The 15,912-nt window shown below is 32.6% G+C and overlaps 1 protein-coding gene across 4 annotated transcripts in view; it reads right to left on the reverse strand.

Moving 5' to 3' along the window:
- Positions 1 to 15,912, reverse strand: part of LOC134681153 (dynein axonemal heavy chain 10-like) — a 73,148-nt gene that overhangs the window by 28,324 nt on the left and 28,912 nt on the right. For all 4 annotated transcript variants that reach the window (XM_063540612.1, XM_063540611.1, XM_063540610.1 and 1 more), the window contains 17 exons: positions 15,212 to 15,481; positions 14,517 to 14,700; positions 13,767 to 13,901; positions 12,955 to 13,107; positions 11,105 to 11,440; positions 10,265 to 10,456; positions 9,568 to 9,686; positions 8,769 to 9,063; positions 7,349 to 7,606; positions 6,794 to 7,001; positions 5,112 to 5,389; positions 3,549 to 3,701; positions 3,000 to 3,325; positions 2,345 to 2,552; positions 1,511 to 1,675; positions 559 to 880; positions 81 to 169 (listed from right to left, as the gene is read on the reverse strand). In XM_063540612.1, the coding sequence (XP_063396682.1) occupies positions 81 to 169; positions 559 to 880; positions 1,511 to 1,675; positions 2,345 to 2,552; positions 3,000 to 3,325; positions 3,549 to 3,701; positions 5,112 to 5,389; positions 6,794 to 7,001; positions 7,349 to 7,606; positions 8,769 to 9,063; positions 9,568 to 9,686; positions 10,265 to 10,456; positions 11,105 to 11,440; positions 12,955 to 13,107; positions 13,767 to 13,901; positions 14,517 to 14,700; positions 15,212 to 15,481 (3,691 nt within the window). The remainder of the gene's footprint in view (positions 1 to 80; positions 170 to 558; positions 881 to 1,510; positions 1,676 to 2,344; positions 2,553 to 2,999; positions 3,326 to 3,548; positions 3,702 to 5,111; positions 5,390 to 6,793; positions 7,002 to 7,348; positions 7,607 to 8,768; positions 9,064 to 9,567; positions 9,687 to 10,264; positions 10,457 to 11,104; positions 11,441 to 12,954; positions 13,108 to 13,766; positions 13,902 to 14,516; positions 14,701 to 15,211; positions 15,482 to 15,912) is intronic.

The raw sequence follows: 15,912 nt of genomic DNA on the forward strand, positions 1-15,912 counted from the left end.
TTCAACAAATAAGAACCAAGCCACACTATACCTCAATGACACCACCACTATCTGTTTATAAACCAACGTTAAAGACTTACCCCACTAAGTATGGCTTCTTTCTCATCATCAGCATACAAAGCTGGTACCATTCCTGATGTTAGCATGTTGTTTATTAACTCAAGGAAACCTGATAAAAAATACAATCTTTTAATTGGCAAACTTTGTCCTGATTCTATGTTAGATGGCATATACAATCAAATGGTTGACTTCTTTCCTGCAGTTTTCAAGAAATTATGAATAAAATGACACAGAAAACAACAATGTGATACAATGGTAGTAATTTGTATATATATTGTCGACCAAGATGTCAGGTAACATAATAATGGCTCTGTTTACTGCATAATAAAATCTTTTCGTGTATCAACATGTTAAACAGAACTTTACCAGACCAAAATAAATACTTTGACTTTACAACTATCTGATCTGGTGCTGTTCAGTTTGAAAATGAGTAACATTGGTCCGATTGATAAGCAACAATCAAATAAGTAACTGATGTCATGTAATCCTTGGACCTACCTTCTTCAGCTACATGTTGATCAGTAAACAAGAACACCACTTTCTTATTCTCTATTCCCAGTTTATTATACAGAACTTTCAGGTCGTCCCTGAAGGAGCTCTCGTTGTAACCTCTACTCAGCTGAATCTCAAATACCTCACAGCCAGCGGTGAATGATGCTAATTTACATAACGATTGTTTACCACTTCCTCCTACGCCCACTAAGAGGGCGTGACCTTGGTCCATACGGATCACACGATGTATACGTGTCAAATGTTCTAATGCATCGTCAAACAGGACGAGGTTCATAGGGGTATTACTTTCATTATATTCTTCTAAAATCTGTAAAACAGAGGAAAAGTAGATAAGTTTGTTATCATATCATATAAACTTTTTAACTGATAGAAGACATATTAAACTACTTATAAATATTTTTATGGCTCTCACTCCTAAATATGGGAAAATTGTCAATTTTTTTTTTTAAGTCTTTACATCTGTGGTTGTTGAACCTATTAGAACAGTTTTTCATCTTTCACCTTTATGAAGAAATATTGATAGCATTCAAATAACAGTGTGATATTAATCATGATATACATCTATACACAGATATAGAGGGCCTTTGGCTGTTGTCTGCTCTTTGGTCTTGTTTTGTCTCTTTGACATATTTCCCTATTTCTATTCTCCATTTTATTTTACAGATATAGATGAAGCTGATTATTTATCTTTTGGAAGTTGGTAAAGAGATCTATATAAAGGTTTTTATTAATACTAATAATTTGACGGAGTGAGTATCGCAATAATAAGAACTTCCATTGTTATATCTGACACATATATCTGTATGCAGAGTTTCCTGACATAGCAATCATCAATCTTGCATATTTGTCCATTTTACAGAAATCGCAATAAATGCACGCATTAATTTCTAAATTTACAGTAATACATTTAAAAAGTGAAATCAAGTTAATCAAATACCTCTTGGAAGAGAGCTTTAGCAGCATCATAATCCTGTATGTCTTCGTACAGACGAGGTTCTGAGTCCTCCATGGCCGTACGATAATCTCCAAACAAACAAGGGTCACGCATAGCTAATTCTACATAAGGTTTGTAATTCTCCTCCAATAATGCTTTAATCAAACCCTGCAAACAAATAAATGGATACAAGTTATTTAATCATATTTCAGATTACGTTGTCTTTTTAAAAGCCATTTATATCTGGAAAAAAAACCCAGAAACTACTGCTATGTGTTGTTTGTGGCTCACTTCAGAATAGTTCTAACATAAAAACCATCGTGGTAACTTAAAATTCATTCCCATTATTAATGTTATATATTCCTCCAATCCTATTTGTACAATCTGTACAAATGTTAAACTTTCATATATGTATTTTTTTGTGATTAACATACTGTAAACATAGAGCATTCCTGTCTGACCTAATCACAAAGTTTGTTAATTGTAAACATAGTTGTTAATGTCTGGGTCATTTAGATCTTTTGTGGATAGTTGTCTCATTGGCAATCATACCACATCTTCTTTTTTATATATAGCCAGAAAAAAAACACTTTTAAGTCAAGCTTCTGACATTTAAATTTATTGTGGGCAAGACATTAATAAGGCCATTTCACTTTTTAATGCTTTCTTCAATCTTTTCCAAATTGTAACTGCTTTTTATATAAATTTCTACTTCAATATATGGCCTTCATAACCCAACACTAAAGTTTCACTTGGGTCAAAAGGCGGCACTAAAATATAGCTTAACCTGTCAGGGAAGAAAGAGCAAAGTGGCAACTATTTTAGAGGTATACTTACAGTGACGTGTGTCTTATCCTCCTCATTGATTAATCTATCACAGATAACGCGAGAGCATTCATTTCTCCACACTCGTACAAATATTTCTGGTTTAGAGAATCTGTCTGGTGTAGTGAGTGAGAGTCCATGGTAAATCCTTGACAGATCTCTCAAGTTAAAGATATAATGAAACTTGGAAGGTGTGGGCGGGAGATCCTTTACAATTGTGCTGCAAAATGAATTTCATTATTACATTGGTTGCAATGCCAATGAATTACATAGATTTCCCAGTGAAATAAAAAGTGCCTATTTTTTTATAAAAAAAAGAAAAAAAAGAAAAGAAATTTGAGAGAAGTACAAAAACTCATTCTCAATTCTATTTCAAAAGTGATTAAAACTAAACATCAAATTTTAATAGAAAGAGACATTGTCAGCTTTTACAATCTAAACTTTGTTCATAAAATGCCTTATTATTAGAAAGCCAATAATTTGATTTTTATGTTGAACGAGTAATTTCCCTTACATGTTGTGTATTTCATCAAACATTAAATGTGCTCTATCAGACTCTTTCTAAACTACCAATAATTTCGTTTTCATGTTTTAAGTGTAATCTCCCTGATATGTTATGTAGTTAATAAAACATCACATGTGTTCAATCTGACACAAATAAACATACCTGTATAGAGACATCGTCATGTTGGTGATTGTTTTAGCTAGATCCTGAATATCTTTACTGAATGGCTGTAAATGTCCGACCAGAATGGAATTGTAAATGAGAAACAATGACTCATCAGATGGGAATGTCATGTTAAACACGGAGAATAACGACACAAATCTTGGATCGGTTTCGTTACGACCACCGCCAGCTTTACCCATGGCAGCAATGTAACCAATATCCTTCATGTTCTTCCAGTTCAGATCTTTACCTCTGTCGTAACAACCTCCACGTTCTAACAGAAGTTTTAATAAAGCAATAGGTTGCTGTGTTCCATAAGTGTCAACCTGTTGGGAAAAAATTCAGATCAATTAACAAATATAACACAAAATAATTTTACAATTTTAAAAGCAAACTTTTTTTCATTTATTTTCTTTTTAATTCATTGTCTTGTAGAAATTGTTCCATATTTTTATTGATATTTTTCTGCATTTTCCCCAAAAAATCATTATCGAGGGAGTTTTGTGGTGTCCATAAAAAAATTAAAGTGTGTTTGTTTAATTTGTTTACCTGAGGCATATTCATGTCATCAATAAAGATAAGTAATCTCCTGCCTGGTGGAGGTCCATATGTATCTTTGGTCCTTTTCTCTACGTTGGCCTCTAAATTACGTTGTACATCCAGTGATGTGGTCCTACTGGAGAAGTTCATGTTCAACAACAACTACAAATATGAACAGTCATATAATTTACACATTTGACGATCCTGTTTCGAAGTATTTCTGATAAAATTATTAACGTAATTTTATCATATAAAAATGAATTGGACCCAGGATACCCTATTTTTTTCTTTAAAAGATAAATTTAGCAAACTAATTTGTAAATCTAGCTTTATATCTAAGATTTCTATAGTTATTTTCGATGTAAACTGTTTTTAATTAAAGGGCATTTTCGCATCAACTAATTGATATCTAAATTTACCTGTACCCAATAAATCCACAAAAATTGGTGCTCCACAAATAACAATGAATCCAGTAGATCGTAATTAACATTAAATTGTATCAAACATCTTCCTCTCTATATTGAAACTTCTGCGTTAATTGTTTATCTAAAGCTATACCTCTATTCCCACTACAATACTACTTTCAAAATATTACCACCTTAATTTTTTCATTTCTCTACAGCTCTTATCAAACTTTTACAGATTTTCCAGTAGACCAAAATAAAAGAAATGGTTGGTTGCCATAAACCATCATATCAACAAAAACCATGATCTAATCTAACTCCCATCTAGTTGATGGGGGCTTACAGCTTTTATATGTATGATGCACAATTATTCTGGAATCTTCCTTAGCTGTGTACGAGTAAAAGGATTAATTAAAGTATCATAGGCGGATCCAGGGTGGGGTGGGGTGGGGGATGTGGGAGGGGTTTGGACCTTGCCCCCCCCCTCCCCCCCCTTTGTGGGAAAAATTTGGTTGATTATATAGGGAATCAATGAAGCATGACTTTAGCGGCCCAGGTCGGTCAGTGGGCCCCCATTTACGAAAAGTTATGGATCCGCCACTGAGTATTTCTGTGACAGACCAACTCATAATTCACATGAGTGTTTAAGCTATTAACTGTTTTTAGTCTTATTAAACCATATATATCTGAATAACCATCCACCATAACAAATATATAAATAACTAATTAACATCTGAATACCCTCTTAAACCTGAATACCCTCTAAATTCTGAATACCATCTAAAATATTAACACCCTCTAAAATCTGAATACCCTCTAAAATCTGAATACCCTCTAAAATCTGAATACCCTCTAAAACCTGAATACCCTCTAAAATCTGAACACCCTCTAAAATCTGAATAAACTCTACAAATTACTAACATATCCTGAGATCAGTTTGTCACTGTCTTTCTCAACTATTTCCTGTTTAAAAAAATTATGAAAGCAAATGAATAACAAAATTTAAAAACTATTTATCAGCCTCAAACATCTGTCTTTCCCTTTTCAAATAAAAATTAATTCTTATATTTCACATGTAACTTTCATTCAATGACACATAAAAAAAATTCTTCAAGACAAGCTTCCAGTAACAATCCTCAAATAAGTAATTTAATAACATTGTACTTACGTGTGTTTCTGAATCCAGAGTTCTGAGGAAGTTAGCTGTTGTAGCTGTTTTAGATGTTCCAGTTTCACCGACTAACACGACTGGTTGTTTAATTCCAACCATTAACTCTAACAACCAAGTTGTACGCACAGTATCAACGGTGGGTACTAATATTTCATTGTACTTCTTGACGGGATCATGTATATACTTTGGTACTTTCTGTGCCCATGGCATCCATTTTTTCTGTTCGCTATCCCAGAAGTACTCAAACAAAGATGGCTGAGTGGTAGGTAGTTCACCTGATGACAAAAATTGTAAATATTACTGTGGATTCATTTATTTGTGTGGGTTCCTATTTTCTTAGTATTTTTTTAACATCCTAATAGAAAATGTGCCTTTCTTTGAACAATTCATGGTTCACCTGTACCCACGAAAATTAGTATTTGACGAATAACAATGAATCTACAGTATGTTATTTTTTTCAAAATATGATTTATAGTTTTGATAACTATTATAGGACTATATTTTGGGTATAATATTGATTATTTTGGTTTCCAAAATATGCTTCTATGTTTTACATTTTTTAAACATCTGAAAACTTTTCATTACTTTTTTTTCTTTAATAATGAATTGATTCCTTTTTGTACTAAAAGCATTTTTGGTTTTCATCTCTATAAAATTAGCAACATAATTTCTGTGTAATGTTCTGGGAAAACATGGCTTTACATATTTTTAAGTGACCTATATTGCTATAATTATGAATTTCTACTTCATTTAGTCTCTGGTGGATACTTGTCTCATTGGCAATCATACCGCATCTTCTTATTTTCATAGTGAAGTACTAAAAGCTTTGAGACTCTTTTCACAAAAAAATCTTAAAGAGTAAAAATACTCGTAATTCATACACATTTCAGTATAACATACTATTAATTTTAGTTGTAAGATTTTTTTTAGAAAAGTACTGCTGATATTTTATGCTCATTTTAAAGCCTTCATCGTGGACCATAATAACAGCTTCAAGTATAAAACTGTATACCCCTTATAATACAAAGATAAATGAATCAAAATTTACAATGTGAGAAAAGATGCTTCTGTGACATGTAAACTTTGTCAAAGAAATAAGAAAAAATAAAATAAAATATTGTAGTCTTGAAATAAACATACATGGATAATTTAATATGTGATCTTATATTTCTTTCCTTTTCCAAAATTGTGAAACTAAAATTTTTGGATAAAATATTGGGACTAACAAAAAAGTGTCATACACAAACATTGAGTGTCGAACATACCTAGATACTTATTGTTGCGTTTCTTAGCTAAAATAACAATGCATATTCTACATTCACATCAATACGCAAATCAGTTTTTTTATAATTTTCTGTATAAAGATACATGAATATCAAACAAACAGTTGTCTATTTATAATACACAAATCTACACAACAGATCAATTCAAAAGTCAAATAACTTTTTTTTGTGCATATACAGTCACTACAATTTTTCTCGCTCATTAATTCCAATTTTATTAAAATAATATATTCAGACTGTCATTTTAAGAATTATATAATCATAATTATTCTTTTTTTTTTAATTCCACCAGGGCTCTCTGTCATAAAACTTTAACAGTACAAAATTGGTGCTTGAAACATCAAATCCAGTCTTTTGATTGGTTAATATTTCATAACCACAGGGAGCCTGACTTACCCATTCCTGCATAAGTTTTATCTTCATCTTTGACCTGTTGTAGTGCGGCCAAGGTTCTGACTTGTGCATCAAACTTCAATCGCCCGTCCTCTAGTAGTCCAGCGCCGATTGACCAGTACAATGCCTCGAGGAAATAACATTCCAGCTCATCAGCTTCTGTCACTTCCTTAGTTACCAAAGCATCTAACATCTTACTCAGTTGTCTAACCTATATATAAAAACAAAAATATGTCAACACGTTTCCTGTCTCATGGCAGAAAAAATATGAAATCTATAGAAAGATAAAATAATTTTATTTTTTCAAATATTTCCCAAAGATTTAAAAGGGATATGCTCTGGACCTTAACAGAGCTTAACCATAAAAATGTTCTTATTATGTGTTGTGGTAGGGATGAATATAAAGGGTACTTATGGAGGAAAAATTCAAAATGGTTATCAAAACTTATAACTTTACATCAATCCCACCAAACTACAGGTTCTAATAAGTAATGAAAATATCAAAGTAGGGTAACAGTATTTAACAAAAGATTGCATATTTGATAACCTTTGACGTACCATATTAAGATTTGTGAGTGGTACGATCGTCTTCATCTTTTCTCCCTGTCGTCCATCCACCAGACCTTCAACCACCATGTCAATCAGACAGGGTACATATTTATCATAAAGTCTCTGGAACTCATCTTTTTCAAGCTTAAACTGTCGAGAGTTGATCCACTTGTACCAGAATGGATCATAGCCAAGATTTTTAGGATCCACATAAACCATACCACATCTAGATACTGTAGCCGGAGAGGCATATTGAAGATCAAATACCTATAATGAAAATTGTCAATTTATATCTACTATGCTATTGGTGAATATGTTACAGGTGTAATACCACCAAATCATGGTACGTCACATCCGGTTGCATACAAAAGTAGGCCTAAAAAAATATTCCCTTGAATTTGACAGTTGTAGAAAATTAACCCTGCATTTCAATGCACTTAAATTTTTCTGAGTCGTTAATATGTATGTTGGATGTCTGAAAGCATCCTTCTTTTTTTATTTGATGGTCTTATAAAATATTTTGGAACGTTGAGGTTACATAGCTACCAAAGCAGGTAACCAGTAAATAATAGTGTAAAAATTGGGTTGTTTACTTCCGGTGATGATTATTTTCTTATATGCAATGAAATGTTGTGTGAAATTTTCACTGTATCACTGGAAAGGATTAATCTTTACAAATGCAAAGTATTTCTTTGGTTGAAATAAAGGTAAATACTGTACATTTTTTTTAAAAGTACCAATTTAACAAAGACTAATAGGGGAAAATCAATGGTGGTATTACACCTACACCATTTTTAGTTGGAGGTGAACTCAAATGCACTTCACCTCAAAATAAAACATTCAAAAGATTAGCTGCTTTGGATAGAAATCACCCTTATGCTAATGAATACCAATACATCTGGTCACTTATTTCTGGTTAAAGCTCTATGCGAAGTCTGCAACTGTTTGAAAATTGATTTGGTATACTAAGAACCCTACAAAACATACTAAAGAGTTGTCTCATTGGCACTCATACCATATCTTCCTATATCTATAATATTCATCTTTTATTCCGTATTTGAATGTTCCAAAATCAATCAAAGTCTTAGACATGTACATGTATATGTGCAATTGCATAAGGCTGATTTCTATTGGACCCAGCTCAGAAGATTGTTTTTTTCCTTTTCCTTTATTCATATTTTCATGGACATTCTAAAATCCATTGAACGGACAGAATATATTTTGCTCAATCCATAGTTTTGTGTACAGATGTTACTTTTTTTCTTTGTTTTTTTCTTCAATTAATGATTTTTTACCATCCTTTTGGATATTAGTTGCTTTTTCTTCTGGAAGAAACTTCTTAGCTTTAACAACATGACAAAACCTTATATGCTCAACCCCTATATGCTCAACCCCAATTCCCCCCTCTTTTCTTGAAGAATCATCTTACCTCAAACAACATGGCACAATGTTTCTGTAACCTAATACGTTCACCATTGGCTAAGGTCATCAACCTATTGTCGTCCATCACAGAGTTCATGTTCTCTACCCATAATGCATCAACATCTCCATCATATACAATGTACTTCCTTTCATTTTTGTCTGTGGGTCTGTTCATTTCTCTGAAGATGTTTGACAGCAGACCATCAGTCCAATCTCTGGTGATTGGGTCCAGTATACCATACAGGTCTATCACACTTCTGTCCTTTGGATTAATTACAAAGAGTTTTGTGGATGTTCCTAACCTAAAACAAGATAACAAAAATAATTAACAGAGGCAATAGTTATCAGGCAACTAAATATGTACTTAATAATTTTATCATCTTATTCATTGGTTAAAGGTATAGAGAGAGGTTTGAGAGCTCACAAAACATGTTTAACCCTGAGCATTTTTGCGCCTGTCCCAAGTCTGACAGGAGCCTCTGGCCTTTTTAATTCTTGTATGATTTTTAATTTTAATTCATTTATATGTTTTTGGGTTTAAGTTTAGTATGATGTCCATTATCACTGAACTAGTGCACATTTTTGTTTAGGCCCCAGCTTAAGCACGCCTCTGTGTGGGATTTTCTTGCTGTGTTGAAGACCCATTGGTGGCTTTCAGCTGTTTTCTGCTCTTCGGTCGGGTTGTTGTCCTTTACAGATAACTTATTTAATAACTCCATCATGGGCTTGCCTCCAGTGCAAATGTTTTTTGGTTATATCGAAGTTCATAGGTCAAATGAAAGATGTGTGACCCCTGATGGACTTACTTTGTTTGTGACTGTGCCAGTGTATTTATAACAACAGATTTTCCTCCTCCTGTCGGCCCAACTATCATGGTGGTGTGACGAGTCATCATGGTCTCGTACAACTGTACAACCTTGTCAACCTGTCAAATTAATACAGAGTAATAATAAATATGCTGATTTCTTAATGATGATTTGAATACAATTGGAGCAAAAAAAATGTATATTTTTTTACAACATTTTGGCTTTAAGGTGGTACCTAACACTACAGGGAGATAACTCTGTAAAATAAGCTAAACGTTTTAATTATTTTGAGTCTTAAGGGAATATTAAGCTTCTCAATGAACAAAATAAGTGTATGTCAAACTGCTATAAAACCAGTGTATTTTTTCTGACAGAACGGTTGGTTAAATTTTTTTGAAATTTTTATATTTTTGTCAAAGGCCAAAGTAAATACTTTGTTAAAATTTTATGAAATTTAAAGGAGCCAAACTAATTTTAGTGAAAGTGTTGGGTACCACCTTAAGATGAAAGAAATCAGTATACAAATATTAAAGTTGGTTTAAAACTATCTTTTTTTTCAAAACACCTTTAAAAATCTTCAACTAGCCTTTAAATTTTTAAAGTCAAAGAATCAGTAACACTTAGATTTTAAATGCATATCAAATCAAATCCTGAATATAGAAATTTGCAGCATTTGGCCACAGTTTAAACTGGTTACCTGTATTGGTAATAACTGGTATCCATTGTCCTCCAAGACAGCCTCCACAGCATCATTGAAGTTAGGATATCTGACACGTGGGCAGTCTAAGCCAGGGAACAGATCACCTATCAATCCTAAGAAGAGTGGCACATCCTCAAACACAAACTTAGGTAAGTTCATGTCTCTTAAAGCTCTCATCAACACTACATCCTATAAAATAATACATAAATCTAAATCATACAAATTCTTTTATTTTAAAGAAAAGGTAAATGCCACAAGGTATTATTTTGGTATTAATTTTTTTTAATTTTTTTCATTGTAGGTGAATATAATGGTGGTTTGTTGTCTCCATTTGAATTTTGGACATGCAAGCAGCTGATATTTTTAGAACATTCTTAAGATGTTTGATCCTTTTTTTTTTTTTTTACTTTCTATCAGATCATTAGAATCTTCTAGTTTTACACATGTTGTGTCAATAAAAAAAACATTACCCACAAACTTTAACTTTTCATAGTTTTTAAAATACATAAAGTTTGAAAAGCCATGTATGTCAGGCAAATTAATTGTTGGTTTCCCCTAACATGGGAAAATTTTAAAAACCGGGTAGGCAGGCTTTTTTTTTTTTGGTAACCATGCATACTTTTATATCTTTATGTTTTGTTTCTACAGCGGAACTTTAATCTTGCATATTTCCAACACTTTTTGTTGTCAGTGCAAAAAAAAAAAAATCCCGGCGGTAGAACAATGACCCGGTCAGGTTAGGGGAAACCATTAATCATTTTTCCATGGCCTCACTGTAATATTCCTGTGTCCATGGCCAACATAATAATGTATTATACTACTCTTGGAATACTTTACCTCTGGGAGTTCAGCAGAGCCTCTCTTTAATTCACCAGCCATGACAAGCACAGACTTCAAAGCTCTCAGACCAAAATCATAATGGTACTGTTTAGACAATTGTTCTTTAGCCAGCTTGTATAACACTGTCATCTTCTTAGCCAGAACCTTAGCTAGAAGGAAACCTTCAGAGAACAACATGATTTCACAAATTTGCTGTAAATCGGGTACGATGACGACAACAGGACGGAACAATGCTTTCACTGACTCCGGTAATTCTGTACGTCCAGCGTATCCGGGGTTCATAGTGATGAAAATACCCACACGTAAATCAAGGCTAATCTCCTGTCCTTCAAACTGTTTAAACAAAATAATCAAATATCAAGAAGTTATCAATAAGCATAAGAGGGTTTAAATCTAAACTTAAAAGAACACTCAACATTAAAAATATTTCATAAATGAAATAAATTTTACATAATCATGGAAAAGCAAAGATTAAATATAAAATTGGCCATCATATTCGTACTTGGTATAAGATAACATATCCATTTAATTTGCAACCTAATAATCATTCTTTACTTAATTTTTTTTTTATCAAAATAACTACTGATATAGTGACAATAACACAATTTTTTTAAAAATGAAACGCCCATACAGACATGCTGTGTCGTCAGATATTTAGCAGTTGCAGCATACAGTATTGAGTTATTAAACTTTGCACTGCATGAAATGTGAAATCATCAAAATACATAACAATTACTGATATTCAATATGTATAATGCTACAAAAGTGACATATACTCTGCATTGTCATAATACTTAATACCATTAAAAGAAATAACTTCAACCATGTCATGGTTCACAAAACCATGATTAATTTAATGCATTACAAATAAAAGAACCTTAGTGAGCACGCTCACATACCCCTCGCCCCCACATTGTCATTGGAGAAATTAAATAAGTGTAAGAAAAAAAAATTGTATAAAAAAATTTAATTTCCTGCCAATATGCACATCTAAATAGTATGTCCTTATTATCTACAAAATTTCATGAAATTATGTTGTGTGGTTTCAGAGGAGTTAAGATGACAAACTGTTGCAGAAGTACATTGAAGCAAATAAGTTCAGAGGGGCGTAACTCCTAGAAAAAAAAATGAATCGCAATTTCCAGTCGATATGCACAACTACATAGTATGTCCTTATTATCTGAAAAGGTTTCGTGAAATTCTGTTGTGTGGTTTGAGAGGAGTTGCGATGACAAACTGTTGCAGTAGTACATTGAAGCAAATAAGTTCAAAGGGGTGCAACTCCTAGAAAAAAAATTGAATCGCAATTTCCTGTCGATATGCACAACTACATAGTATGTCCTTATTATCTGAAAAGGTTTCGTGAAATTCTGTTGTGTGGTTTGAGAGGAGTTGCGATGACAAACTGTTGCAGTAGTACATTGAAGCAATTAAGTTCAAAGGGGCGTAACTCCTAGAAAAAAAATTGAATCGCAATTTCCTGTCGATATGCACAACTACATAGTATGTCCTTATTACCTGAAAAGGTTTCGTGAAATTCTGTTGTGTGGTTTGAGAGGAGTTGCGATGACAAACTGTTGCAGTAGTACATTGACGTAAATAAGTTCAAAGGGGCGTAACTCCTAGAAAAAAAATTTAATCGCAATTTCCCATCGATATGCACAACTACATAGTATGTCCTTATTATCTGAAAAGGTTTCGTGAAATTCTGTTGTGCGGTTTTAGAGGAGTTGCGATGACAAGAAACAGGACTGACGGACTGACGGACGGACAGACTGATGGGTCAAAAACATTATACCCTGCGCAACTCGTTGCGTGGGGTATAAATGTGTGTGTACAATACTTACATGGAATCTCTTCAGTTTCATGATGAGACCATTCTGAATGGTTTTTAACTGTGTAGAGATGACAGACAGTACAGACACGTCAATACGATTAAACTCATCAAAACAACCCCAGGCACCACACTGGCACAGACCAGAGTAAATTTTACCAACAGCCTGAAAAATAGTTAATAATTTTATTTATTAAATTCTTTAAAGTCTTACAAAAATTGTAATTTCACTGCATAATATAATGTACATGTCAATTTATTGTTTTATATCTTGTATACTGTCAAATATTTTATCTAAAAACAATTGTCAATTTTTATTAAAAATGATTTGAACTAAAAGATCTAGTTACTATAAACATGAAAATATTGCTAATTTGGTGATGACATAAATTATGCTCCTCATCAGTATTTTGTAGAAAGCGATAATATATTGATGTAAAGTAAAAAGTATATTTTCTATGTTTGTCAAAATATACTAGGGTTATTGCATGGATATTTGGGATTATTGTCCTGATAAGTTTTTTATGTTGCACGATCTTGCGAGTGCAATATATGTTCTAATAGGGACAATATTCCCCAATATTCATGTAATATTAAACACTTTTATTGTATAGCAATATAATATTTGAAAGTAAAAATTGGTTTAAACTGAGATTTTGTCGTTGATGACGTCATGAATTTTGAAGATTTATTGCACTAGTGCAATATTGAAATTTATTGCAGGCTAACTTTTGGTTACTTTCTGTGGGAAATATTATATTGATATGCAATAATAAGCATTTCTTCAATGTCTACTGAAAACTTCTTCCATTTTGGTTGCCTCACCTTGTAATCCATACCCTCTCCACAATTTGTAACCACACAGAGTAAGCCTAAAGCTTTGGCCAGATCCTTGACAGTCTCAGTTTTACCTGTACCCGCTGGTCCTGCTGGGGCGCCACCTAGATTCATTGACAAAGCCTGAAAATATACAATAATAAGAAGATTTAATTTATACAGTTTTTCTTAAATAATTGTACTGCTATGCAAACTTTGAAGAACTGATTTTTACTTTTTGTCATTTTTAGTGACTCTATTTGAATTTTAGTATACTGAATAATCAAATGTCTGTGAAATTCTGACTTAAAGTTATCTTGTCTTTAATATTCTTATAAAGATAAGGAGATGTGGTATGACTGGAAATGATTCAACTGCCCACCTGTGACCGAATGTAATAGATACATATATTTTCATAAAAGGTAAATTACCTGTGTGAGTATCAGGTAAATTCTGTCGGTCAGAGGTGTAATGACCAGAACTGCCCACCTGTTACCGAATGACATAGATACATATATATTTTCATAAAAGGTAAATTACCTGTGTTAGTGTAAGGTAAATTCTGTCGGTCAGAGGTGTAATGACCAGAACTGCCCACCTGTGACCGAATGACATAGATACATATATATTTTCATAAAAGGTAAATTACCTGTGTTAGTGTAAGGTAAATTCTGTCGGTCAGAGGTGTAATGACCAGAACTGCCCACCTGTGACCGAATGACATAAGATACATATATATTTTCATAAAAGCTAAATTACCTGTGTTAGTGTAAGGTAAATTCTGTCGGTCAGAGGTGTAATGACCAGACGACCATTCAAACCCATGTATTCATAACCGTAACCAAACTCTCCGGTACACTGTCTAACCAATAATTCATCTGGCTCTTTTTCCCAATAAAATCTTAGCTGACTCTCCCATTCAAACTCACGGGCATCAAGAATACTAAATTAAAACACAAAAAACATGTAAATGTTTACTAAATTTTTACATCTATGTTTCTTATAAACACAATACACTATCAATTAAAACAAACTTTTAAGTTTAATCTTATAGCTTTTTAAATACTAGTACTGATGCAGCTCAATCATTCAATCTAAAATATTAAAATTAACTATAAAAATTATAAGAGCCATAAGCATATGTAAATATACAAATATTTCTTGGATATGATCTGAAGGAAATCAAAGATTTAGAAAACAGTTACCAATAGATAAGACAACAATCAAATCCTCAAATAAAGTTAAAGTCAGGTGCATGCATTACAGTAATTATTGAACAATTAAAAAAACATGTGAAAATAACTCTTCCAATATCAAGAAATGCTGTATAGTGATAAGGCTTCAATATTTATAATTCAAAATATAAGTTTTTACTTTCTTCTCTTTTACAGGAAACATCTGCCTCACAAAATGTAAAAAATCCCAAAAATTTGTGAGTACAATCTGTGACATACCTGTCTCTGACAAAATTATCCACAATATCTCTTGCATGTACATCTATAATTAGAACACTGTTGAACTTTGCCCTGTCATTCTTAGACAATGGAGATCTGACTTGGACTACTAAATCACCAATCTGTCCGTGAAGTCTTTTGGCATATTCTTTCATTGCTGTTTTTTCTGCTTTTTTAACTTTCCTAAATACATCTTCAACCTCCCACGTCCACCAAACCTGGTTTCCTGCTAGACATATCATACCCTGGTATCCCAACATCCATGATACTCTGTAAGTAACAAATAGATATCCATTAAAGTTAATTACATCACATGAATATGTTAACGATAGTGAGGTATAAAATATGGTGGCCATTGTAAGTTTTAAAATGTCATATAAACAGAACAAATATTTCAAAAGCACATTGGTTATCTGGTTTGTTTAATTAAACGGATATTGGAATATATACGGCAAGAGATAAAAAAAAAAAAAAAAAAATCACATAGGTGAAAAAAATCTAACAGATACACCCACAACAAGAGAAAGTTAGAGAAAGTTCTTGCCATATACACTTCAGAGAAACTATTCTCACAAAATTTATCTAAAGGGAGGTAAAATTCTTAGAAGATATGCTCCAAATGATATACAATTCTCATAACAAACACTTTCACCAAAAAACAGCAAAACTTTGGATACTTTCGTATGTTGCTATCAGATATC

This window comes from Mytilus trossulus, chromosome 8 (assembly GCF_036588685.1).
Source record: "Mytilus trossulus isolate FHL-02 chromosome 8, PNRI_Mtr1.1.1.hap1, whole genome shotgun sequence".
NCBI lineage: Eukaryota > Metazoa > Mollusca > Bivalvia > Mytilida > Mytilidae > Mytilus > Mytilus trossulus.